Here is a 26298-nt window from a genome sequence, read left to right as displayed (position 1 = left end):
AGACTCGTTTGCAGTGATTCAAGTTCCAGTCCTTGAAGGATCATTTTGATGGCTCTGGTAAGAGTTAAAAGCCCTAAAGCAAGTATAGTACACAGGTAGTTGTGTCAGGGGTGGTGGTTCTGCCGCTGCTCTGACAGGAGTCAGCAACACTAACTGCTGGCTAACAAAGAAACCAAAACATACAACAAAACCAAGGGGGGGCAAAAAGAAAGAAAATCACAACCCCCACCCCCCAAAAAAAAATCCCCCCAACCTTCTTCTAGTGCATTTGGTAAAGGATGAAGTGTTCTGGGTTCTCAGCAACTCAGTAAGAGAGAAATCAAAGCATCTGGAAGAACCGTCTGGAGCTGGGGGATGGTACAGCCCTGCCTCTGTCCGTGCCACAGAGCAGCACCCACGCCTCAGACAGCCCGGTGTGCAAAAAGCTTGGAGTGGCAGCCAGAGCTGCTCCACCTCTCTTACCAGCAGCAGGCACTCCCTGGGCTTTGCCCTGGGAACGGGAATCCTTCACGACACAGCTCTCCTGAGTTGTACTTCTCTGAAGCTCAGACCTGTGCAGCCGGAGTTCTTTGGGTACATTTCGCTCCCACCCCCACGGCACAGGGTGGGAATCCGTGGGGAAGGGTGAACAGGAGCCTCATGCCACAGGGACAGGGGGGAGCAGCTGTACCATGGACCCCTGGCCAGGCCAGCTCTGCACCCACTCCCGAGCCCCGGCCGTGGGGGGGAAGCTCCCGGGGGGCGGCAGCTCCCGGGGGGGCAGCTCCCCGGCCCCAGGGGGGAAGCTCCCGGGGGGCAGCAGCTCCCGGGGGGCAGCTCCCCGGCCACGAAGCCCGGCGGCGGTCAGTGCTGGGCTGCAGCAGGCTCGGGCTGCGGGGGGCAGATGCGGAACACGAGGCCGATGCGCAGGAAGAAGCGGCGCAGCACCGCGCGCAGCTCCGGGATCAGGTCGAACTGCATGATCTCGCACAGCAGCGGGTAGTAGGAGGAGGCATGAGCCTTGAACTGAGGAGACACAGAGGGCAGCTGCTCAGGCACTCGGACAACCCCCGGGGCCCAGGGGAAGTGCCCAGGGAGGCGGTGCAGTCCCCATCCCTGGAGGTGTCCAGGAAGGGCGCAGATGGGGTGCTGCAGGATAGGGTTTAGTGCTGAGGGCAGCTGGGTTATGGTTGGACTCAGTGCCCTTGAGGGCCTTCTCCAGCCTTACTGATTCTGTGCTGAGTCAAGGTGAGAAAACACCTCGGGACCAGAGAAGAAAATTCTTCAGAGCTGCTGCAGGCAGCAGGGCAGCTGTGACCAACCCTGCCCCCAGCCACACTGCTCCCTGTAGTGCTCACACCATACAACCATTAAGGTTGGAGAAGACCTTTAAGATCATCAAGTCTTGGAGGTCCTCAAAAGCTTCTTCAAGAGGAACACCCTCCCTGTTACCATCTTTGGGGTGCAGTTGGCTCCTTTCACTGAGTATTTCAGGCAAGTTTGGTTAGACACAGAGGGAGCCCCAGTTACGGACTAATGACTGCGGAAGAGCTTGGCAGAGGTAGCTGCAGCACTGGGTCTGCACAGGAGCTATTTCTCTGAGCAAAGTATTAGCTGCTAGCCCCTCCCCCAGCAGCCAAAGCTGCTGAGCACACACTGCTCAAGGGCCTTCGTTTCCTTCAGCTTCTCTGAGCCACATTTTCTGCCTCCTGCATTACTGGCTGAGGCTGCTGCTGCCAGGTGAGTAAGTGCCTGCAGAGCTGCTCTGGAGCACTTCACCTGCAACACCCTTTCCAAGTAAACCACCTCAAGCAGCACCCCAGCACTACTCACCCTTTCGTCACTGATCTTCAGCACTTTAGTCAAGAACAGGAGCAGCAGATTGGTCCAGGCCTCCCGGTGACTTTCTGAGGTCAGAGTGAGGAAGTAACTCAGAGCCTCGCTGCAGACACTGGAGAGGAGAGGCACAGACAGGTCATTAGTCTTTAACAGCTGAGTTGGAGCTCTGTGGCTGGCAGGGAGCTTTGGCTTTACACTACAGAGAACAGAGCCCTGGTGTAGAACAGCAGCATTCTACAAACACCACTCTGAGCTGCACCAAATCACTGCTCAGGCTTAGACTCAAAGCCCTGAGCCTTCAGCATTAAAGATGCTGCCACAACAGAGTCTGCAGGCATGTGAAGTGTATCAGATGCTCTCCAGGAGCTATTAAAATGCATGGGACAAAAAGGGCTTTAAAAATTAATCCCTTGCTGCTGTAACCAGGTAGGGCTCAGCTCTGCTCCCCGAGCCTCAACAGCCTTCCACTGTGTTACTGCTCTGGCTTTAGCCTTGTGTTAATCCAACACTTGCCTGAGCAGCTCTGCACACACTGGGGGTGAACAACCAGCCAGCCACGAGCTGCATGCCCAGAGGTCCTGCAGGTGAGGAGCAGTACCCCAGAATAGCTGAGGCCCAGAGCAGAGGCAGCAGCTGGAGGCACAGCACTCCCTGCACACCAGAAAGCTCTTCAGGTTAGCTGTGGGCACAGCAGAGTGCTGGCTCTGGAAGCTGTTTCCTTGCAAACAGACCCAGAGCTCCTGCAAGCTCAGGAGCAGCAGCAGCAGCTTGAGCTGCACGGCCCTCACCTGAGCAGCCTCTGCTGCACCTCCTCCCAGGCGCCGGTGCGGCTCTCGTCCGTGTACATGCGGAAGAGGATGCGCAGCCCGCAGGCCAGGCTGCTGGTCTCCTGCTTCAGCAGGTTGGGCTTGGACTTGCCTTTGAAACCTGCACAAACAGCAATGGAGAGCACTGCCTCAGCTGCCTGCTTCCCTCACACCTCCTCTCACCAGCTCTTCCTGCATTTGGCTTTCAGCAGCTCTCCCTGGGCACAGCACTGGGCCTGGCCCCTGTTCACAGCCACGAACAGCAGCTCAGGCCAGCTGGGGGGGGCTGTGTTTGCACACAGCAGCTCACTGCAGGAGCTCAGCAAGCATTGAAAGCACAGCTCAACACAGGCTCAACACAGGCTCAACACAGCACCAGAGCCCATTCCCAGCTGCTCCACAGACTCTCCTCTCTCCCTTACACAAGAGGCACAATTCCTTGATTCTGGTTCACTTACACAGGGAGAGGTAAACCCCACCCACAGCCTCCCCAGGAGGAGCTTTGGGGCTTGGTACCTGTGGATCCCAAGCACAAGGCTCACAGCCAGGGATCAGCTTGGCAGCTGTAACCCTTCAGCTGCAGGAAGCACAGCTCTCCACAGCTGCCCAGGGCAACTCTCCTGCCTCAGGGCTGCTGAGGTGTGCAGGGTGCCAGCCTGACAGCCACAGGCCTCCAGAGCCCTTTCTGGGCAGCACAGGACCAGGCTGTCCCAAAGCCTGGCCCCAGGGTGAAGGCCTCACCTGCTTTCCAGAGAGCAGTTCTCTGCTCATTGTTGGAGTTGAATGCTTTAGCAAATCTGTGAGACTCCAGCAGGCAGTCCAGGAGCTTGAAGAGCTGCTGTGATGTCAGGAACCTGTACATCCCCTGGTCTTGGGTATCCACATGGACATTGAAATCCACTGCATCCCTCTAGTGACAAACAAAAGAGAAAGAAACTGCCCAACTGCCCTCAGCAGGCTCCTGGCAGCTCAGCCCTGCCTTCAGTGGCAGCTGTGTTTAAACTCAGCCACCTGACACAAACCCCTCCCAACAAGAGGTTTTCATCCCCACCCATTCAGAATGCAGTTTAACCCAAGGTGTTCCAGCAGCTTGCTGGCAGTTCTCCACAGCTTCCAGACGCTGTCACAGGAGCTCCTGAGATCTGCTCCAGTGAGAAGCAGCCCTTAGGGACAGCCCTCCCAGCCCTGCCCACCTGTGCTGCTGCCAGGTTCTCTGCATCCTCCTTCTTGCTGGTTGCTGGGAAGAACACGATGTTGTCGATGGTCTGAATGAGCTCCAGCTGCACCACACACTTGATCAGAAGAGCAGCAAATAACTTCTGCTCAGGGAATTCTTTGCAGGAAAGAAAGGGAAAGGGCCTGCTGAAGAGCAGCTGACCTTGGAGCACATTCATAAACCAAACCTGGAACCCACCCACAGGCAGGTTTTCATGGCCTCACCTCAAAGCCACCTGCCCTTTACTGAAGGAATCCTCACGTCATCCAAAACCCACCCAGGGCAGTGCCCTTGTCAGCACCACTCTGCAAGAGCAGAGGCTGAGGCTGCCCCCACAGGAGGCTCAGGACAGCAGCAGTGCCACTGACGCTGTCTGTCCTTGTCCAGCAGGCAGGAGCACCTCAAGCACTAACCCAAGGCTGGGCAGGATCCACCTGGTTGTCAGGTAGTGCTCCTGCCGCATGCATCAACCCTGCTCTGCAGAGCACTGCAAGCAGAGAGCTACTGTGTGAGCTGCTGCCTTAGGTAAAGGCTGCATCTAACCCCTCCCATGTTCCTGACAAGTCCTAGCTGGGGCTGCATCTCAAGCTGTCAAACATCTGCTGGCCACTCCTCAAGTGCCAAACCAATACTCACTGGCTGTGGGCCTGGGCTTGCTCTGCTCTTCAGGGGCTGAGGGCCCTGTGCTGGGCTGGTAGGAACGTCCATCTGCAGGCCTGGGCTGCACAGAGTCGTGGATGTCCACTGACTTCTGAGAGATGGTATCCTGGAAGGACAGCAAACAGCCCATAAGCACCTCCTGGGAACTGCTCTGGCACAGCTCAGGACACTTGCTGCTTCCACACTGCATCAGACAAGCATCAAACAGCACTTCAGCTGCAAAACCCTCTCCAAGTAAAGCCAGCTGGCTTTACACCAAGCCCGCTTCTCCCTCAGCCTACATCACATTTGCCCCAGGCTCTCACCACCTCTTCCCCCAGCAGCTTACCAGCTTCTCTTTAGCATCAGCAGGGGACCCAGAGCCAAACTCCCCACTGGCTGGTCGCCAAGTCAGCAGCCTGAAGAACACAAAACCAGCACCAAATGTACTGCTTGGAGCACAAATCAGCCTAGGAAAGGCCACTCTGTCTTTTGTCTAACTGAGGGGCAGCCAAGCATGACCAGAGCTGGATCTGGGTAGTTGTAGAGATAAGAAGTCATTTCAGTGGGAAGGGTTTCCTCCTCCCTCACACACTGGAAGAGGTCAGTGTGGTGCTCACTGAACTTCAGCACCCCAGCAGTTGCCCCGGGGGGCAGTGGGTTACGTGGAGGGGGTGAAGGTGGCTCAGCAGGCCTGGGCCTGGCTGCAGCCAGCAGGGCCCTGGGGGCAGGCTTACGCGTGGGGGATGGTGGTTTTGAAGATATCCAGCATGCAGGTGCAGGTCTTGTCCCAGATCTCCAGGGTGAACTTCTCCCCGTTCAGGATGACTACGTTCTCCAGGCAGTTCGTGCCAGACCGCGCCAGCTGCTCGTTGTCTGCGGGCGACAAGCGGGGCACCTGGGCAGGGCTGTGCCACAGCGAGCTGCTGGCACTGCAGGGGGAGTGGAGCTGCCCTACCTTGCTGCACACACCAGTACAGCTGGGCAAAGATATCATCCAGCAGCACATCACTGAGGACCTCCAGGTACTGTGTGAACACGTCACAGATTGCATAAAGCGCGTGGTTGCAAGTAGTTGTCATCCACTCAGCTTTCTGGGAGGGGAAAGACACCAGTTACAACTTGCCTCGAGGTGGAACTCGGAGGGTACAAACCCCTGCAGGCTATGGCTGTGTGGACTGACCCAGCTGGAACTGCTGCCCAGTGGCAACCCCTTGCTCTATCTCCAAACCCCAACACTTGCGGCCCCAGCTGCTGCTTTGCTAAGTAGCAGCTTTAAAGAGAAGTGGATCTGCAGCCATGGACCCAGCAGCTGCTCCTGCAGGCAGCTCCCAGCAGCACGAGACACCGAGCTCGATGGGAAACCTGTGTCCAGTCCCAGCTTAAGAGCTGAACACCAGGCTACGTTTTCTCTGCTTTGAGTCTTCTCCAGGGCATCACAATGCCCTGACATGAGCTCTGCCTACAAGTGTGCAGACACCCTCCTGACCAGCTGGCAGCTTGCACCACGATTCACACAGAGTTCACATTGTTCAGCCCAGTGCTGTGCCACCTCCTCTGTCAGGCCAGGATCTGGTCCTGCTGTGGCAGGTTAGAAGGGCGCAGTGAAGGCACAGTGCTGAGTTTCGGATTGCTTGGTTTAGGCTTTTGGGCTTTCCCCCACAGCCATCAAAAAGATTTGAACCTGACCTTATTTCCTCTAGCTGTGCCCCCAGTGCTGATCACAAACCTCAGTGCACTGAGCATGCTGCCACGAACTGATGTCTCAGTGCAGGCAGCGCGCGACGGCTGCAGCTCCCTCAGACCCCAGGGGGATTCACTATGCTGTTCTTGTCTTGTTTGTGGCCTTCTACACACATGGCTTGAAACAACACAAGCAGTGACAATACCTCCACCACAGCACCAGTAAACCAAACCAAGGCTACCAGAAGCACAGCTCAGCCACAGGAGCTGGGGGCTTGCCTCACTACTTGATGAGACTGGAAATGAGGAAGAAACTCCTGGCAGAGAGGCTGGGGAGAGCCTGGCACAGGCTGCCCAGGGAGGCTGTGGCTGCCTCCTCCCTGGAGCGTTCAAGGCCAGGCTGCATGAGGCCTTGAGCAAGCTGTGCTGGTGGGAGGTGTCCCTGCCCATGGCAGGAGGGCTGGAACTGGATGACCTTCAAGGTCCCTTCCCACCCAGGCCATTCTCTGAATCCCTGAGGAGGCTGCCTGCTGCCAGCCCAGGTCTGCTGCCAGCTCTCACCTCTGTCTGCTGCTCTGGCAGCTTCATATTGTCAAATATCCTGAAGACGATGCGGAACAGGTCCTGCCACCAGTGCTTCTCATAGGTGTGCCCATAGGTCTTCATGATTTCAAACATCACAGTCAAGCCCCTGGGATGGAGGGAGAGCAACACACGAGGAGTACACAGGAGCAGCTGCAAGCCAGCTGTGTCCAGCTGCAGCACTGGCCGCAGCACTGCTCGGCTCACGCCGCTGTGAGGGGGGTCAGTCTCTGCAGTGCACTACTAGAGCGAAGAATCAGCTGCTTGAAAAAGCACTTCAGAGCTGCTGGCAGAGCCAGAGACACTGCTGAGAACTGGGGGACTTCAAATGAAAACTGGGACATGCTCTCCAGGGCCCAGAGGAGTGAAGGAATGGGGGTTTGCACGTAAGGCACTCAGGTCTGGAAACAGCTCCAGAGGGAACCCAGAAGCAGAGCTGCCAGGCAGCTGCACACACTGAGTCCTCACACTTAGCACCAGAACTGGCCCAGGGCAGCGGTGCAGTCCCCAGCCCTGGAGGGGTTTCAAAGCCATGGAGAGGTGGTGCTGAGAGACAAGGTTTGGTGATGCCCTGGCAGTGCTGGGTGTTAAGGGTTGGCCTCTATGACCTCCAGGGTCTCTTCCAACCAGAAGGATTCTCTGGTTGGACTGTTTAAGAGCAGCCAGTACTCACCTGCTCCATGCACTCACAGCCACCTCGCTCCATCTATTGTAGCAGCATCACCAACCCCTGAGCAGCTTTCTGGCCTCATGTTACCGAGAGGCTTGTTGCTATTTTCAAAGTATAAACAATCCTTTTAGAAGGTGAATGACAAACACTGATTGTTACCTGGTTCTTACATCTAATTTGCATCTATTGATGATGCAGGACAACTCAAACAGGATTGGGAACCACCCTCGCACCCACACTCTGTCCTCGGGAGCCACGTTCATGTCGTCGCTGGTGTACTCCCTGAACGCCTGCAGGAGGAAACGCAGGTCACAGGGGCTGCCAGAGTGCAGTCACCACAACACACAGCCCCCCTCTGCTCCACCACCACTACAGCCTGGCCCCTCAGCCGAGCTGGCCGTCAAACCACAGGCACCGAGAAGCGCTGGGCAAAGCAGCGCTTGGTGGAGCGCGGCCGGAGGAAAGGAGGTGACGGATCCAAGCATCAGTGTTTGCCTGGGGCTCAGGCTGAGCCTCCTGCTCTCTTATTATGAGGGCAGCACAGAACTTGAGGCTCTCCCACAACACCATGAGGGTATGAAGCATTTTCACTTCTGCCATTCCCCACTCCTCCCACATTTCTCAGCAGAGAGCAGATCCTGAGCTGCGCTGCTCCCAGCAGCTCTCGGGACAGCTCCCCACCGGCAGAGCTGGGGACCATCAAAGGCAGTGAACTGCTGACAGTGTCAAAGCCTGGGGGACATTATACTCCTCTTGCCCCTGAATAGAGTCCCCAGGAGTCTCTGAAACCTGAAGGGAAGCCAGTGAGGAGCAGGGTGTCTCCCCCTCCCCAGCAGCAGCCCCCTACCTGCGGCCTGTCAGAGACGTATTTGGCGCAGTGCCGGATGAGGCGGATGGCTTCCATGCTGGTGTCTGGGAAGGCTGCATTGCAGGCAAACTCAGACAAGCACTTCACTGCATCCTGGAAGGAATCTATGGTTGCTGGGAAGTGTTTCTCAAACACAAGTGCTGGGAGAAAAGAGGGAAGAGGAGAGAAGGAAGCATCACGCTCAGATCTGACCTGACTGGGGCACCGATTGGTGCCGTCAAGGCCGGGGAGCAGCAAAACCTGAAGCGAGGAATGCTGCAAGCAACCAACACCACCCCCAGGGCCCTCTACTGGGACAGAAAACAGGTGTCTGCAACAGATCAAGGGAGCAGGTGAAGGACAGCTGAACAGTTGAGCAAGAACAGAGCCACAGGCTACAGCCGAACACTGCTCTGTGTGGCCGGAGCTGGCGAGGGCTCCAGGAAGCAGAGACACATGGGGCGGCTTGCCCAGAGAGGGGGCAGATCACCACAATGGTTTGGCCTGGAAGAGACCCTGAAGGTCACCTGAGCCCCTTAAGACGCCTTCTGCCAGACCAGATTGCTCAGGGCCGCATCCAGCGTGGCTGTCAACACATCCACGCTCCACAGCTTCTCTGGGTAACCTGTTCCAGTGCCTCCCCAGCCTCACGGGGAAGAGCTTCCTCTCCATCCGGCTCCCTCCAGCCTGAGGCCCTCCCGGCTCAGGCTGCGGCTCCCTGCTCTGGCCAAGGCGGCAGGAGGCAGGGCTCCTCCCCGCAGCGCCGCGACACTCACTGACGATGTGCCCGGTGGTCTGGAAGGCCAGCTCCACGATGCTCTCGTCCTGGTCCGAGGCTGCCAGGTGGAAGACCGAGAAGATGTTCTTCCAGCCCGAGCGGATGTTGGCCGCCTGGGAGTTGACCATCTGGGCGATGCAGCGCACCACCATGTCCCGGATGGTGGGAGACCTGCGGCGGGGCAGAGCGGCGCTCAGCGGGCGCCGGCCCAGCAGCGGCCGCCGGCACCGGCGCTCCCCGTGCCGCGCAGCCCGGCGGCCGCCCGCCGCTACCTGTTTCTCTTCATGATGTGCTCGAAGGGTCGGAGGAAGTCCTTCTGGAAGCGGAAGTTAGCCAGCTCCCCCTTCTCCAGGAACTTCATTGACAACTGTCTTAATGAGTCCACTGCAAAAATAGCAACATCTTCATTGGGGTTGCAGCCAACCTGGGGAGGGAGTGGAAACACAGAGTTCTTATGGATCCAGCCCAAAGTGCCGTCCCATTTGACACCAGAGCCGAGCAGAACTGGGAGCTTCACATCACAGCTGCAGCCAGCTCCGGCAGCCAGGCCGCTGGAGCCACTCAGCAACCCCTGCCCAGCTCCAGCTGCTTGCCACAGCTCTGTGTTCCAGCACTGCACACTTGCTGCAAGCCAGCAAGGTGTCTAGAAAGCCTCCCAGCAGCTGTACTACAAGTGCTTGTCAAACGTTCTCTGGGCAACAGTCAGCTTAGACATCAACAGAACACAACTTCCCCTCCCAGGCTTCACAAAACACCCCCCAAAATTAGACAACTAAAGGCAGCCAGTGCTAGGCCCAGGGCATGATAGTAGCTTCATGTCCTGCTCTGACATCTGTTGTGTACCTCTGCTCTCCAGCAGCCATTTCCAGCCTGACAAGTTCTATCTGGTTTTTGCCAAGCTCTCTCCATCTGGGATGCAACCATGGGCCAAGGGTCCTTGCAGGCACCTCCAGAGCCTCACAGTGGCATGAAGGTGCCATCAAACCCCAACTCTGACCCACTTGGGATGTAATCATGGGCAAGTAGATGACATCAGAGGTGGAACTGGGCTATGGGGTGATCCCAGTGGTGGAGCAAGGACCTTCCGGAGAGCAAGGAGCTTACAGAAAGGGAGAGCAAACCCAGTGCAGTTCGGACACCTGACTGCCCTACAGACCTCTGAGCCACGTTTATTTGTGCTGACAATGAAGGAGTGTGTAGTCTCATCAAGAGGGATACCTTGTTGAAATGATCCCCAATGACTTCCCAGATCCTGGACCACTGCAGCCTTATCCTGCCCATGTTGTAGTAGGAGATCTCCACAATCTTCTGCAGGCTGAACATCCGTGGGTGGGTGGCAGAGAGCAGCTCGTCCATGGAGACCGCACACAGCCAGCGCACGAAGTCCACTGCGGAGGGAGCAGAGGGCTCAGTGCGGCTTCTCCTCAGGCTGAGGCAAAGCTGCTCTGCTGCTCACAGGGCAGGGGAAGGACACTCACCAATGGCATTGCCATCCAGCCTCGTGGACCCCGTGAATATCCTGTGAGGGGCAGGAGAGGACATTGTTACAGCAGCTGCAAGGAGCTTCTAGGAAAGGTCTCCAGGGTTGAAAGCACAGAAAGGCCTGGGCTGGAAGGGACCTTCAAGACCATCCAGTTCCAAGCCCCTGACAGGGGCAGGGACACCTCCCACCAGCCCAGGTTGCTCAAGGCCTCATCCAGCCTGGCCTTCAACACCTCCAGGGAGGAGCCATCCACAGCCTCCCCAGGGCAACCTGTTCCAATGTCTCCCCACCCTCACAGGAGGTTCCACCTGAACAGGAGAGGCTTCTTTGGTGTGAGGGTGCTGGAGCCCTGGAGCAGGCCCCTGAGAGGTTGGGGAGTCTCCTTCTCTGGAGAGCTTCCAACACCCCTCAGCCATTGTGCTCCTGGGCAAGCTGCTGGGGGTGCCCTGCTTGAGCAGGGGGCGGAACTGGGTGCTCCCCAGAGGTCCCTTCCATTCCCCACCATGGGATTCTGGGATGTGTTACCATAAAGAGCAAATCAAGATGCCCTGGGCAGTCTCTGTCCTGCAACTCTCCTCTGACAGTTTTCTATCAGCAGAAGGCTCCTTGCTTAAGCTTTGCTCTGCTGCTCCTGCTCCACAAACAAACCCCAGAAGCCCTTCAGTGCAGTCATACTCTGCTGTTTTTCCAACCAGGGGCACACCAGTTCTGTCCTCTAGCACAGGGCACTCCAGCAGTGCCCACAGAGCCTGAGCAGTGCTCACAGGGCCTGAGCCCCACACCATACCTGTCCACAGCCACCACCACGCTCTGGGAGCTCGTCTCACCGATGGACTCCTGGATGCTTGCGATCTGCTTCCAGTCCACGTTGCCTCCCACTGCAGGGCACAGAAAGTGAACAGTGGCTGAGAGAGAACACAGCAAGGGCTGGCAGGGAGAAGGAAGAGAAGTTGTGCCACTGCCACTACCATTGTCCCATGAGGACAGGCTGAAAGAGTTGGGGCTGTTCAGTCTGGAGAAGAGAAGGCTCTGAGGTCACCTAACTGTGGCCTTCCAGTATCTGAAGGGGGCTCCAAGAAGGCTGGGGAGGGACTGCTCAGGATCTCAGGTAGTGATAGGACTGGGGGGAATGGAATGAAGCTGGAGGTGGGGAGATTCAGGCTGGAGGTGAGGAGGAAGTTCTTCACCATGAGAGTGGTGAAGCCCTGGAATGGGTTGTCCGGGGAGGTGGTTGGGGCCCTGTCCCTGGAGGTGTTTAAGCCCAGGCTGGCTGAGGCTCTGGCCAGCCTGATCTAGTGTGGGGTGTCCCTGGCCATGGCAGGGGGGCTGGAACCAGATGATCCTTGTGGTCCCTTCCAACCCTGACTGATTCTATGAATTGAGTATATTTGTTAGTCACAAACCCAAGCAGAGGAGGAACCAGAATTCATCTCCCACATGGTTTGGGTATCGTGCATTTCTTGCCAAGCCTCACAGCAGGGAGCTCAGCCTGCACACAGCAACCTGCCTGCTCAAGCCCTTGCTGCACTGCCACTGCAGTGCCTCAGGCTGGCCCTGCCACCAGCCCTCCTGCTTTGGTCAGCTCTGTTTCAACAGAATCACAGAATGGTTCGGGTTGGAAGTGACCTCCAAAGCTCATCCAGTCCAACCCCCTGCAGTCAGCAGGGACATCCTCCACTAGAGCAGGCTGCCCAGAGCCCTGTGGAGCCAGTTGAGCCTCTGAGCAGTGATGAAGGAGCTTTCCCCTGTTTCCCTGTCACTCCCTAATCCCTTTCTGCAATTACAGCAATGGAAATCATCAGCCCACAGTCAAAGGAGCTTTCATTCCCAGTGAGACACCCAAGACAGGAAGGCTCATCAATATTCTATCATTTTCTTGCACTTGCCACTCTCCCATCCTGGGAGTAACCTTCACAGAGCAAAGCAAAGCCCCCAGCCCTAGGCATGGCTTGTTCAGAGCCCACCACACTTCCACAAGGACTACCTCACAGCCTCACCTCTGAGCCCCAGAGCCACCCATCATGGGAATGAAGGGCAGGCTTGGAGCCAGGCCTCTCCTTTCTGCATTACTTACCCAGTCCCAGCCCCACAAACTCATCAGGTGCCTGATCCTTCGTGCCAGTGAAAGACCCTTCCCTGCCACGCACCGTCCCCGAGATGTAGCGAGGCTTCACTCCCGTGCCGATCAGCTGGGCCAGCTCCAGCTGGCTGATGCACTTCAGAATCTGCTCCAGAGAATAAAGAAGTCAGCAACAAAAAGCAGTCTGAAATAGTAAATAAGCTGTAAAAATAATCTTTAGGCAGAGCTTTAGAGGAAAAGGATTTGGAAGGCTCAAGGTCAGCCAAGCATTGCTGTTCCCCGCTCTCAAATGAATCACTTCAGCACTATTGGATTAGTCTCTCCCAGTTCTGTCTCTCACTTGGACATGTTTTGCTACTTTAATTGGCTGCATAATGTGCAAGCCCACATAATGCAGGTACAAAAGGATAAGCTTGGCACCTCCCTGAGCCCCTGTACTCCTGCACAGACAGCAAGCTGCTGTGTTCCAACCCAGCACACGTGCTCCCTCCCAGCCCCAGCCCCTTCCCCTTCCCTACCTCGTGCCAGGAATTCCCTAAATAGTTTCCATCTGTGTGAGCCACTGTGATGAGAGTTTTAATTGTGTCTATGTTCTTCTGCTTCATCTCAGTAATACCAGAGCTGACTGTGAGCAAGGTGAACCTTGCTAGTGCTTGCACATAGGCATCTCTCTCCAGCTGCCAAGAGAGAAAGAGAGAGTTACAACTGCCTGAAGTGTTGCCTCAGCTTCGGGAGAAGAGAAGGCTCTGGGGGGGCCCTGAGAGCTGCATTCCACAGTATCACAGTATCACAGTATCACAGTAACTAAGGTTGGAAGAGACCCCAAGGATCATCAAGTCCAACCTGTTCCAACAGACCTCACAACTAGATCATAGCACCAAGTGCCACATCCAATCTCCCTTTGAACACCTCCAGGGACGGCGACTCCACCACCTCCCTGGGCAGCCCATTCCAATGACGAACGACTCGCTCAGTGAAGAACTTCTTCCTCACCTCGAGTCTAAACCTCCCCTGACACAACTTGAGACTGTGTCCCCTTGTTCTGGTGCTGGTTGCCTGGGAGAAGAGACCAACCCCCACCTGGCTACAACCACCCTTCAGGTAGTTGTAGAGGGCAATGAGGTCGCCTCTGATCCTTCTCTTCTCCAGGCTAAACAATCCCAGCTCCCTCAGCCTCTCCTCACAGGGCTGTGCTCAAGGCCTCTCCCCAGCCTTGTTGCCCTTCTCTGGACACGTTCAAGTGTCTCGATGTCCTTCTTAAACTGAGGGGCCCAGAACTGGACACAGTACTCAAGGTGTGGCCTAACCAATGCAGAGTACAGGGGCACAATGACCTCCCTGCTCCTGCTGGCTTCAAGACTTCCAAGACTTCAAGGGATCCTGCAGGGGGACTTTTCATCAGGGTGTCTAGAGACAGGACAAGGGGAATGGTTTGAAGCTGAGGCAGAGCAGGGTTAGACTGGAGCTGAGGAAGAAGGTCCTCAGTCTGAGGGTGGTGAGACTCTGGCACAGGCTGCCCAGGGAGGCTGTGGCTGCCTCCACCCTGGAGATATTCAAGACCAGGTTGGGTGAGGCCTTAAGCAGCTGAGTGCAGTTGAGAGGTGTCCCTGCCCATGGCAGGGAGTTGGAACTGGATGACCCTTAAGGTCCCCTCCAACCCAAGGCATTCTGTGGTTCTGTCAATCAAAATGATCTCTGCCTGCCCCTCTCTTCGGCTGTGCCTGCGATGGCCTCACGGCCAGCACTCCCTTCAGCACTAACTGATAGCCTGCAGTGGTGTGGTTGGACACTCACTGCAAATGAAGCCCCTAAGTTTGCTCAGAGCTCCCCTCTGGAGCCAGAGAGTCTGGAATTCTTGGCATTGTGCTTACTGCAAGAGGCATTCCTGCATTACATCAGGCATGACATTTCCAGTGCCATAACTGCTAAAATGGGAGCCAATTATAGAAGTCTCACAGAAGCCTAATCTCTCTGGAGTTGAGAGCAGCATTTCAAACAGTTCACAGCCACATCATTTAACTTATGAAACAGGGCAGGAAGGCTGATTTCATGGAACACCACCACAAAGCTGGACAGACTGAAGGGACTTGGGCACAAAAGCAGTGGGAAACAGCAAGCCAGTAGCTGGGCACAGCTCCCCCAGCACAACACTCCGGGAAAAAGAAAGGTCACTTCCAGGCAAGGGTCAGGTGAAGCAGCCACTGCAGAAGCAGGTGGCCTCCAGGCACTGCAGAGCTCAGCTCCAGCAGCTCTCAGAAGCCCACTGAGGTTTTTCTGGGGCCCAGATCAAAGCTTTGTCTCTGTTTTGTTACCTGGATGTTGAAGATGCAGGCAATCCTGATGGCACATCGTATGCCCTCCAGACACAGAGAGGCCACTTCTGTGTCATCACAGTCCTGCAGACCCACACTGAAGGCAGCCAGAAAAGGTGTCCATGCCAGCTGGAACATGCACAAAAGGAAAGTCACATCAGCAGCTGCTGCTGCTTGAAGGCAATATTAGAACCAACCCTTGCTAAAGGGAAACGCCACCCTCAGCTCACAGCATCACCTTGGGGCTGCCTTTGCCAGGAAGGAAATGGAACAGAATGGACATGAGACAGAACTGGACAGAAGTATGGTTGGAGAAGACATGAGACACAGTAAAAGTGATGCAGATTGATGCTCCCCTTGGAAGCAGCCTCCCTCAGCCACCACCACACAGCCACCCCCAGCCACCACACCACCAGACCCCATAGCTGTGCCAGTCAGAGGCCCACAGAGTTTGGGTATTCCCAGGATAACCTTTATTTCTCCTTGTGCAAAAGACAGTCACCAGTTCCTGCAAGCAGCACAGTGTGGAACAGATTCCTTTGTTTGCTCTGATCACTGCTCAGGAAGCAGCAGGAGGGACTCAGCACAAGGAGCTGAGTTCAGTCATTGTTCACTTCTACAACTCTTCACTCTCACAAATCCTCTCACTTCAACTACACTCTGTACTTTCTCCCCTCAACAGGCTTCTCCCAACTCCCCCACTACATCAAGATGCTGTTTGCATCAGCACAGAAACTCCTTAAATCCCCAGGGAAAAGGACTGGAGTAGAAGACTCAAAATGCCTTCTTTCTTGTGGCAAGTTCAGTAGCTCAGAAAACAACCACAGCAGCAGACAGGAATGTTTACTGCCTCCAACAGGTCCTGCCAGTCAGTGCCTTGTGCCAAGGGCCTGTGTGCTCTCCCCAGACATGCCTCTCACCTTGAACATGGGCCTCACGTGCTCCAGGTGCGTGGCGCTGGTGAACGGAGCCTGCACGTGGCTGACTGCCTCCATCAGGGCTTTGGCTGTCTTGGCCATTTGCTCCATTTCCAGGTTGTACAGCAGCCTCCTCTGCTTCTCACTAGCCACACCTGTGAACACAGTTCTCCTCTCAGCTCTGCTCCTTTGAGCCATGGCATGCTCAGGAGCCCTGAGGATCATTTCTCACCGAGTACCTCACTCCTTGTTTTATTACCCTTGCTTGCTGGAGCTCCCACACCACCAGCAGGTTATGATGGTTCTTATTTTGCAGTAGAGATAACTGAAGGCAAACTTCTGTAGGACCTCACCTCATAAACCCTCAGAGGACTGCTAGCTTTGCACAGCAAACCTGTTTTCCATCACCTCAACTGACAGCATAAGTATCACATCCACTCAGCCAAATGCAAAGTGAACTGGAAGTTCTTAGTGACCCATCAGCACAGACAACAACAAGAGTAAGTGGCCAGCCCTTTTCCCAGGCAGAGCTACCTTAATCACCTTTTCATTTCACTAATGGAACCTCCATCTCATCAAGGAGAAACTCAAGTAGAAAGTAATCATCAGCTCCTTTAAAAGGACAACAAACCCATTATGATAATTAAATGAAGGCTGAAAGTGAGAGGGGTTCCTGTACCCCGGGGCAAATTTCCTGTAACCACTCTGTTCCTAGGGCTTGGGAGCACACAGATGTGACCAGAAGGCAAGGCTCTGAGTGTTCTCTGGAGAAGAGCTGGAAGGAACAACAGCTGAATCCTCACATGGAGCAAAACAAGCCAGTTTGGTGTCTGAGAGAGGACAAGGTAATGAATTTTAGCAGCGCACAAGGCAGGAGCCTACAGACCAAATAATGCAGAGCTTGGGAAGATGAGGCTGGAAAACACCAGAGTGAGCTGGGCAATGGAAGGCACTATGCCTGCCAGCAACATCTTTACTGCATAAAGCCTTCAGGTGCATTTCCCTGTGCTGCTGTTGAGCTCTCTCCATGGTCAGTGCAGCACCAGGAGCTCAGATGCACAGAGCTGTGAAAAGCAGCAGCTGCATCTAGCACAGGTCTGAGGCAGAACCTTGCCTTTGTGCTAAGAGACTGGAAGTGAGGAGCCACTTCTAGTGCAGTGGTGCTCACTTCACTCATCTCTCACCCTGAAGAGGGGACAGCTTTGTGAAACTGAAGAGCCCACAGCTGGAAGCAAGCTGACACTGCAGCTACTCACTTTGCTTGGTGGATTTGGTTGGTATTGTTAATTCCTTTGTTTCCTTCATGGAAATCTTCTTGCCAGCTATTTCATTGTAGATTGCAGACAAATACTCCTCAGGGAGATCTTTGCTGTCATTGATACCCCTGTTCATTTTAATATACTGCTCTTTTGTCATTTTATTCTTGACCTGAAAGCCAGAAAGAAGCTATCAGCACCAGCAGAGAGGGCATGTCCATAGCAGTTAGCAAGGATCTCCCAGTCCCCAACAGGTGCAAAGTTACCATGGAGGCCAAACCTGCTGATGCAGGAGACAAGTGTCCAGCACATGCAGCACTACACTGGCACATCTACAAACCAAGCCAAGGCCACCTGGGCATTAGGCTGGAGAACCTGCCCTATGGGGACAGGCTGGGAGCATTGAGGCTGTTCAGCCTGGGGAAGAGAAGGCTCCAGGGAGACCTGAGAGCAGCCTTCCAGTACCTGAAGGGGGCCTAAAAGGCAGCCAGAGAGGCACTGTTTACAAGGGCTTGTAGTGACAGGACGAGGGACAATGGCTTTGAGCCGGAAGAGGTTGAGACGGGAGATTAGGAAGACATTCTTGACACAGAGTGGGGAGGCACTGGAACAGCCCTCTGGACAGCCCCTCCTGGAGATGTTCAGGGCCAGATCGGATGAGGCCTTGAGCAAGCTGGGCTGGTGGGAGGTGTCCCTGCCCACGGCAGGGGGTTGAAACTGGATGATCTTGAAGGTCTCTTCCAACCCAAAGTGTTCTATGAATCTATGAAGTGAGATGTCTGTGGACTAGCCAGATGTTCTCCCAGCAGCTCACCTGTGGGCTGTGCAGATCTGTTGTCAGCATGATAATTGAGTAGGCTAAAACATAGGCAGTGTCTGCACTGGCAAAGAGCGTTTGCCTGGAGGGGAGGAGGAGAGAAAGAGCAGCAGATGTAACAGGTCAGGCCTGGTCAGTTACTCCTGAGCTCCCCAGAGCCGTGGGGACAAAGCTTGGCTCACCCTTGGTTGCATTCTAAGTATCTAGCAGCAAACTTCTCCATCAGGCGATCGATCTTCTGCGCCTCCCCCGGCAGGCGGAAGCCCTCCAGGAACAAGCGCAGCGCCGAGACGAAGTCCTTGGCCGAGAAGTCGTGCTGGTCCACGTAGGCATACATCACCTCCTTGTTGAACTTGTCATTGTCTCCCAGGAACTCCCCAACCTGAGTCTGCCCCCAGAACAGAGAAGCCAAATTACTGCACTGAGCCTGGGACAAAGCCAGGCAAGATGCACAGAGCCACGCTGCCCGCACGCAGTTAGCTCGCACACGGTCCTGCCTCTCCTCTCCCCTCAAGCACAGCATGGCCTCACACTGCATCACAGTGCTCCTGGATGCTTCCACCTGCCTCCTTTCCACTGCTCAGCATTACCAGTGATTGCTTTCTCTCTGCTGGCATGACCTTTACAGCTGGGAAACTTAGAGCAGGAATTCAAAGCTTAGCAAACTCAACTTCCTTCCCACTGCAGCACAGATCTGCAGCAGGCAGAGGAGATGCTCAGATGCAAGCAGCTGCTGCCTCTGAGCTGCTCACTGTCAGTGCTACACAGCACAGTGACATTCCTGTGCATTCTGGCAAGGATGCCTGTAAATGCAAACTGAGGTAGAAGTGTGCTTTGCAGGCTGAGTTTTAGTCTCAGCACTGAAAGTCAGGCCTTCAGCTGTGCTGGGAACATGGCCATGTGCCAGCCTCTCCTCAGAGAGCAGTGGGGCTGGCTGCTGAGCAGGATGGTGCACACTGCTGGCTCAGAAGGCCAAGTTCTTCATGACAACACCAACATGAGAGACTCCCAGCCTCCTCAGCCAGATACTGCAGGACCCTCCCAAGTCCAGCAACAGCTGCTAAGTGTAACTAAAGCCAAAGAACTAACCTAGATCAAATAACTCCTTTGGGAGGCAGTAGAAAATGCTTCTCATGTGGCTGTACCAGGCTACTGCTAGCTGCAGGACAGTCACCTCTGGCAGTCCCTTGCTGGACTGACTTTAGTGAGCTGCTTCTAACTGCACTGGCAACCAAGAACAAGCTGTGAGGCAGCTCAAGTAGGTCAGATTTTTCCTTTACACTTCACTGAGTACAGCTCTAATGCATACTCCAAATTCCTTGAGCTCCCAGAGTGCTAAGAGGTTTCCTCTTCCTCCCTGTACACCAATGTCAGCCACTTCAAACCACCAGCAGGTAGCTTGCAATTACTGCAACAACATCAGGGGAGCAGAAACAAGCACCAGGAAAGCAGCTCTCTTACTGAATCTAATCTTTCCTCTTGATGCAGGAACTGAGCAATGTCTTCAGGAGTAGTGCCAAGCATTCCTTGCTCTTGCAGGTACTGAATCCCCCTCTTTGGCTTCTTGTTGAATCTGTACAAGTGAGATCAGGAGAGTTAACCCTTTTGGACCCACACACAAAGCCTGCAGCAAAAAGATTCAATGATTTTTGGGCCAGGTATTGAAACTCTACCTACTAAATATGTTTGCTATATTGAACTGTGCATCAGACAGGAATGAGCTATTCCCTTCCTTGCATGATTTTATGGGTTTGTATTTCCCCTGTAGGCAGCCTCCTGTTCCTCTTTGCTCCATCACTGCCAGCATGGCCTCCAAGCAGCTCCCAGCACAGAGAGCTGAACACTACTATCATTTACTGCTGAGGAAAAAAACTATTCCACAGAAACAGCAGAGTCTTGGCTTGGAAAGGAACAACTACATCCTGAAGCCTTCTAGCTCAGTCTGTGTGATACAGCCAAGGAATCCATGAGCTGCCTGCAAGGATGGAGATGGACAGGACACAGGACCAGGCAACACAGACACTGAGCCCTGAAGGACTGAGAGCTATGCAACAAACTCATCTCTGCACAAAGTGACCTCAGCAAGAGGGTTATGTGACAAGGCTGAAGGCAGGCAGAAGATGCATGTCAGACTGCACTGAGAAAGTTTATTATCCTCCTGACTATGGCAGGTTAATGAGAAGGAAGCAGCAGCTTAAGCACAGCAGCACTTCCATCAGCAAAGGGTGCCCTAAACCAGAGCACATCCAACTGACCACAAACCTCATCCAAACACAAAAACATTCTCTCTAGTCAGGCAGGTCTGGAGAAAAAAGAGCCAACATTCAGAGTACTCATCTGGCAGCTAAATACAAAGGCTCCAAAGGGGACACCATTCACCAGAGCAAGTGCTGTGACATCCAGGGTTGTTTTCCTAACACAAGGTGAATGTCTATGAGGAGGAAACACCCAGGAATCTCCCCAGAACCCACCCTCCCACAGGTGAGAGAAGGGCACTCACAAGTCAATTCCTTGTTCTATTATTTCCTTTTGTTGCTTCAGGACCTCAAACTGCTCTGGGTTGTCGGTGCCAGACATCTGTGTGCTGTAGCTGCCAATTCCTGAGGAAGCTGTGGAGTCCAAGGAGTTCAAGCTTCCATATCTGTTAATTGTCTCAGGGTGCTTGGTCTCGTTGCTCTCCTGTTCTGTGGGCTTTTCTTGGCCTATCAATTGGAAAGGGTGACATAAAATACACTGAACAGACATTAAACCCACAGGTTACTCTGCAGCTCCTCTCTGAAGGCCTCTCCAAGTCACCAGGGTTATCTTCAGTGACCTGTCTGGTTTGCTACGAGTAGTCTGCTTTTGGCTTGGTTGGGAAAACAGCAACAAAACCTCCAACCCAGCAAGGAGGATCCTTTCTAGGAATTCAATTAAGAACAACCAACTGAGACAACTAACTGCTACAGAAAAAAGCTTTTTCTCTCTCTCTTTCAGGACTAACAGCATCAGGGGACACTGAACTGCTGCAGCATCTCTTTACTGCAGCCAGGAGAGATTCACTTTGTCTCTTACCAAGTGTTGTCTGAGAATTGGGGTTCACATACTGATCCTTACTCCACTCCACCATGCACTTCAGGATTGATACCAAGCACTCCAATCCTTTTTTTCTCAAGCTTAATTCCTAGGAGAGATTTCAAAAGCAATGCATCAGTGGTGGAGAGCTCAGGCTCAACCTCTCGTGCCAAGAACCGCGAAGGTGAGGGGGGAGTTTTACCTGGACATTGGACATGCCAAGCTCTTGGCTACCCCTTCCTTGGGCAATCTTTGAGAGGTCATTAACCAGCCTTTCAAATATATTAGCTGCATTTAAATCACAGTCATAGTTCACATAGATGTCCACCACACTTTGGGCATCTGCAAAGGAAGGGACATGGCCAACCTTGGTCAAAAAGCAGACCACAGAACAGCAGAGGGCAGAAGGGGCCTCTGGAGACCACCCAGTCCAACCCCCCCCAAAAGCAGGGTCACCCAGGCTCACAATGGCCAAGTGGGTTTGGAATCTCTCCAGAGAAGGAGGCTCCACAATGAAATGATCCTCAGTGAAAGGCAAGGCCAGCTCTGGTCATTAGCACAGAACTGTAAGAACCAGAGGCAAAGGGCCCTTAGTACCTGCACAGATCCTTGTCAGCGTTTGGATCACCATCCACTTGTGATCAAAGGAGCTAGTTGAGGTCTCCAGGATGTACAGGAAGATTTCTTTGAAGAAAACCTAACAAATATTCCAGGGAGAGGGAGAAAAAACCTCATGAATATCCACTGCAAACACAGACACTTGGATGGGCAGCACTCTGACAGCAGGCACAGGAGAGAAGGGGCAAAAAGGAAGGTCAGAGGAAACACAACTTGTGCTTGACTCATTTGAATTAGGAATCTGAATGATCACTTAAATGAGCTGTGGAGTTCTGCCCAGCTGAGCAACTCAGTTTGTATTCTGATCACATAGAACCAGGGGATCCAGGAATGCTGTGGAGGTCACTGATGGAGCAGAGAAAAGAGTTTCAAGCATAAAAATTCAACCAGAATTCTAAGCTAAAAGAGACTGGAGCTGGAGGGGCTACATGCTCTGGAGATCTGAGGCAGAGCTGGCTTCCTGCTCTGGTGCCAGCCCTGGACAAGCACATTTGGAATGAGCAGCTCCTCAGAGATGGAAAAATGGCAGCACTGTTACTGCAACTCATGGCACAGCTCAGGCTCTCTCCCTGGTACAGTGGGAAAGTAAAGCAGAAAAAAGCTAAATGTCTGGTTTGGTTCACTGAAACTAAGGGTTTTAAGCTCCTTTATTCACAGCTGTGAAAGGGTGGTAGTGGTGAGCACAGCTAAATTACAACCCCAAATCCCCTGAGAGCCAGGATTTCACTGCCTGCAAATATATTCATTGACCCACTTAGAAATCCAGTGAAATGGAATCGAAGTATGACTCAATCTGAGCTGTCAGAAGGTAGTGTTAGCTGAATATTCAAGCCAAAGGACAAAGGGAGGGTCACTTCCAGCAGAACCTCAGCCTAGGATTTCCAAAAGCTGCCAGCCATTCCTCTCCCAGCTGAGGAACGCAGCCCCGAGCCCACAGTACAGAGACGCTGCAGATCAGACAGAGAGCATATGGCTCTGCTTGCAGCTCCAAGACAAGCTGCATCTGAAGTTAGCTGCTTCACCCACACCTTCTGAATAACCTTTAGGATCAGCAGCTGAAGGAGAGGAATTCTGAGCTCACAAGCAGGAAAAAGAACTTTCTAGCAACTGCTGTCCCTGGGGGTTCCACCCATCGCTGAGGGCCGCTTGCACGTTTGTGAGGAGGGACTGCAGCCCTGCTGTGTGGGGCTGCTCCCAACCCAGCATGTTCTAGAAGCTCCTGTAACAGTGCAGGGTAGCCCCTGGCCAATTTTCCTCAGCTGTGCCTTCATTTCCTGGCTGGGCTCTGGGGCAAGGGTGGTGGCAGCCAGGCTGGGGGGCCGTTAGAGCCTGCACCGCGGCTCGGGAGCCGTGCGAGCACTGGCGAGCCCAGCACGCCGTGGGAGCGGGCTGGGTGACTCAGGAGCAGCTCAGCCCTCTCTGTCTGCTGTGCTGAGCACTGCACATGTGCTGCAGCCTTGTGGAGCACACAGCTTGTCCTCAGAGTCTCCCAAACACATCCTGTTTCCAAGGCACATTCAATCCCTCACCAAGGCTGGATGCCTGGCCAAGTTATGGGACTGGAAAGCCTACTGGGTCCTCCCCAAGCAGGCATCAGCACAACCTGAGAGTGATCACGACACAAACCCCTTCTGACATGGCACTGGCAAACTGAGGCTCTTCCCCCAGAGCTGCCACAACACATCAGCTCACACAATGGAAGCCACAGATAAAGAAAGCCCTCAGTTCAAGTCCTCACAGCTGCAACACGGCCAACATTTCTCAGTCTTTGCACACACAGCCTGCAGGCTCAAGGGGCAGCCTGCAGGCTTCAGCAGTCCCAGTGGCTCCCCAGAGGGCAAGGTGCCAAAGGGGAGGTGAGCTGATGGCACCTACCTCGATCTGCATCTTTAGGTGAGTCTTGAAGTTCGAGAGGAGAGTGAGGAATATGGACAGGGAAAGCTCAAAAACTTCTGGAACCGAGGAGACTCCGTTCTTTGAGAGTGCAACACAAAGGTACTGCTTAATAGCATTAATGAACATCTCATTAGTCCTGAAGACAGGGCCTGCATTCTGCAGGATGGACAGCAGCAGCTGCAGCGAGAGGATCTTGGAGCGCAGCTCGTGAGATCTACAGCGAGAGAGGGCAGCACATCAGGCACCAGCAGCCAAACCCTGATGAAAGCCAGTGCACACCACAGGGACCTGGCCATGTGCTCGTGACACAAACCCCAGGGTGGCACAACCTGCTGTGCAAAGTCACCAGCAGTGTTGATGGTGTAGGCTGAAGCGGTCACTCTCCAGCCAAGAACAACCTTTGCCAGCTCCTCTCCTCCAGGGCAGAGCAGCAAGCCCCTGGCCAGAGGATGCAGGCAGCATTCCTTCCTTCCAAAGGATCTTTGGAAGATCACACCTCAAACACCCAGCCCACATCCAAACCCTGACTAGGCAGAGGTGGGAATTCCTCTCTCTCCCCTGTTTCCACCAGGATGGAAGTGGAAGGACCATCAAGCCAGGCTGCCTGGCCTCCCTCCTCCCCACAGGCCCACCTCTTTCCACAGTGCTCCAAGAGCAGCTAGGACACAGAATGTGCCTATTTCAAACATGGCAATATCAAAGTCAGGCAGCTGCAGTGCTGCCAAGTGCTCCACAGCAGCATCACTCTGCACTCAGACTGAAGTTAGGACCCAAGTCAGAACAGTGCTGCTGTTTATGCTTTAACACAACAGAACCAACAGCCAAAAACCCCCAGCCCCACGGGAGGAGATCTGCAGCTATGGAAACCCACTGCACTTTAAGCAGCAGTCTGGGTGGGACCATTCTCTCCTCAGACTCCTGAGGTGCCCTCCCACCTCTGCCCAACTGCAGGAGGCTGCAGCTCTTCTGAGGCAGGTGCAGACACAAATAGCTTTCCCAGCAAGGCAGTCCACAGGTCCCACGGCACAGCCACCCGCTGGCAGGACAGTTATGAAACAGAAGGAACAAGGACAGCCCAGCCTGGGAGGAGCACACCAAGCTGATGAAATGGCCCAAACCAGCTCTCTGGGAAGAAAAGCCCAGGCTGTGGACACTGCAACCATTCCAGCCTCCTCTGATGCAAAAGGCCTGGGGCTTGTATCGAGTGCAGACAGCACTTTGCTCTGAGATGTGGACTCCACATCTGCAGAGATCTCAATCCTTGCCTGCTTCCCCAGCTGCCAGCTCACAGCTGAGGCCTTACCAATTCTGCATGCTGTGCAAAGCCCACAACTTAGAACAGGCTTAAGGACCCCAATCTGCTAAGTGAATCCTCAAGACACATCCCCTCAATTTTATTCTATTCCAGGGAACAAGGAGCTAAAGACACTGCACAGGGTCCTGGAAGCATAACCCTGGTCTCACCTCCCTGTCTTGTCCCTGTAGGAGAAAGCTGCAGTGCAGTTACCTACACCTTCACCAGACTTTCACTGCCTTCCCAGCTCCTCTCCCTGGCCAGCTGATGTTCCAAGAGGCAGCCAAGGCTTTTCAAGATGCTCTCCACCTCCTCTTCCCATCACAGCATGTTTGCAACAGCTCAAAAAGGCACCAATGGCTCAGCACCCCAGGCACTCCAACCACAGGACATCTTCAGATGCCTTTGCAGCTCATTCTTCTTACCCTAAAAGCTGTTTCCTCCAGTTTGCTCTATCTGGAGACTCTCCTCAGCCCAATATAAATGTCAAGGACTCCATGGATGCAGAGGAGATGCTCCAAGTACCTCACCAGCTCTTGCTGCTCTTCCAGAGGGAGTGAAGCCATTAAAGCCTTTAATAAAAGGCCAGGCTTAGCCTCAGAGACCTGACTAAAGCCCCAGGATTTTCATGGCATCTCCTGGAAGACTCATTCTCAAAAACAGTGAGAGAAAAGCCCTCATGCCTCTCTCTTCACTACTGAATGTCCTGACTTTCCACACTGAAACTGGAGAATGGCTCTGGGCTAAGCCTTCAAAGCCCTTCCTACCACATCACATTCTTCCCCAGCTTATTAAGTCCACAGCACAGATGGAAGTGTCTTTAAGTCACCTGCTGTAAGTCAGACCTTGGGCCAGTAAAGCTGATTTTATTTTGAATAATAATTTGAACACTGAGCCTTTGACTCACCAGAAGCCACACTACAGTTTTAATATCTCAGGGGCAAAAGCAGCAGCCCTCTGGAAAATGAACAGCAGTTAGCTGCTCCTGATGTGCTCCCAAGAGGCACAGAGATGCTGTGCAAGAGCAGGAAAGCAAAGCTCCTTGCTAACACTCCCAACTAACACTGGCAGCCATCTAGAGGAGGAGGCTTTGGTTTGAACAACAAAACTCTGGTGTCTTCAGTCAGAGCAGAAGACTTCCAAACCAGCCAAAGAAAGACTTTGTCTTTAAATCACTCTTGTTTGACCAAGGAGGTTGTCAAAAGTGTCTAAGCTGTGCAAAGAATGAAACACCCTCAGGAATGGATCATGACCAGGGTCAGCTCCACGTGAGGAGCATGTACAGAGACAAACAGCATTGGGTACATGGAGCAGATGTGCAGTGCTGGGGAATGAAGAGCAACAGTTAGGAACTAAGGTTATTACTTAGCAGCAGAGCTGCATTACCCAGCCCCAAAATACCTGAAGGTCATTATAAGCCCTTCTGAGAATCATCAAGAGCAGCTGGGAAGAAGATGCTGCACTTAGAGGCAGCAGAGGTGTTAGGAAGCATCTGCACAGGTAGCTGGGTAGCAGCAGTGACTTTCATTTAA

At 53.9% G+C, this 26298-nt stretch overlaps 1 protein-coding gene across 1 annotated transcript in view; it reads right to left on the bottom strand.

Annotated features, from left to right (window-relative positions):
- Window positions 1-842: 842 nt before the first annotated feature.
- ARFGEF1 (ADP ribosylation factor guanine nucleotide exchange factor 1) overlaps window positions 843-26298 on the bottom strand; it is a 48343-nt gene continuing 22887 nt past the window's right edge. Inside the window, exons 10-39 of the mRNA XM_054178967.1 lie at window positions 23452-23686; window positions 21556-21655; window positions 21161-21300; window positions 20959-21067; window positions 20405-20606; window positions 19366-19477; window positions 18087-18292; window positions 17902-17986; window positions 17088-17259; window positions 15835-15986; window positions 14915-15043; window positions 13121-13279; window positions 12597-12747; window positions 11310-11400; window positions 10518-10558; window positions 10258-10427; window positions 9312-9463; window positions 9038-9210; window positions 8262-8422; window positions 7574-7704; window positions 6724-6853; window positions 5438-5573; window positions 5217-5355; window positions 4829-4898; window positions 4477-4606; window positions 3818-3957; window positions 3366-3534; window positions 2607-2745; window positions 1813-1930; window positions 843-1005 (exon numbers count right to left, since the gene is read on the bottom strand). Of these exons, the coding sequence (XP_054034942.1) occupies window positions 844-1005; window positions 1813-1930; window positions 2607-2745; window positions 3366-3534; window positions 3818-3957; window positions 4477-4606; window positions 4829-4898; window positions 5217-5355; window positions 5438-5573; window positions 6724-6853; window positions 7574-7704; window positions 8262-8422; window positions 9038-9210; window positions 9312-9463; window positions 10258-10427; window positions 10518-10558; window positions 11310-11400; window positions 12597-12747; window positions 13121-13279; window positions 14915-15043; window positions 15835-15986; window positions 17088-17259; window positions 17902-17986; window positions 18087-18292; window positions 19366-19477; window positions 20405-20606; window positions 20959-21067; window positions 21161-21300; window positions 21556-21655; window positions 23452-23686 (4204 nt within the window). The 3' untranslated portion in view covers window position 843. The remainder of the gene's footprint in view (window positions 1006-1812; window positions 1931-2606; window positions 2746-3365; window positions 3535-3817; window positions 3958-4476; window positions 4607-4828; window positions 4899-5216; window positions 5356-5437; window positions 5574-6723; window positions 6854-7573; window positions 7705-8261; window positions 8423-9037; window positions 9211-9311; window positions 9464-10257; window positions 10428-10517; window positions 10559-11309; window positions 11401-12596; window positions 12748-13120; window positions 13280-14914; window positions 15044-15834; window positions 15987-17087; window positions 17260-17901; window positions 17987-18086; window positions 18293-19365; window positions 19478-20404; window positions 20607-20958; window positions 21068-21160; window positions 21301-21555; window positions 21656-23451; window positions 23687-26298) is intronic.

The sequence above is a fragment of the Dryobates pubescens genome, chromosome 3, assembly GCF_014839835.1.
Source record: "Dryobates pubescens isolate bDryPub1 chromosome 3, bDryPub1.pri, whole genome shotgun sequence".
NCBI classification, from domain to species: Eukaryota; Metazoa; Chordata; class Aves; order Piciformes; family Picidae; genus Dryobates; species Dryobates pubescens.
The sequence above is the reverse complement of the archived record's forward strand: the minus strand, read 5'-3'. Positions and strand labels throughout refer to the sequence as shown.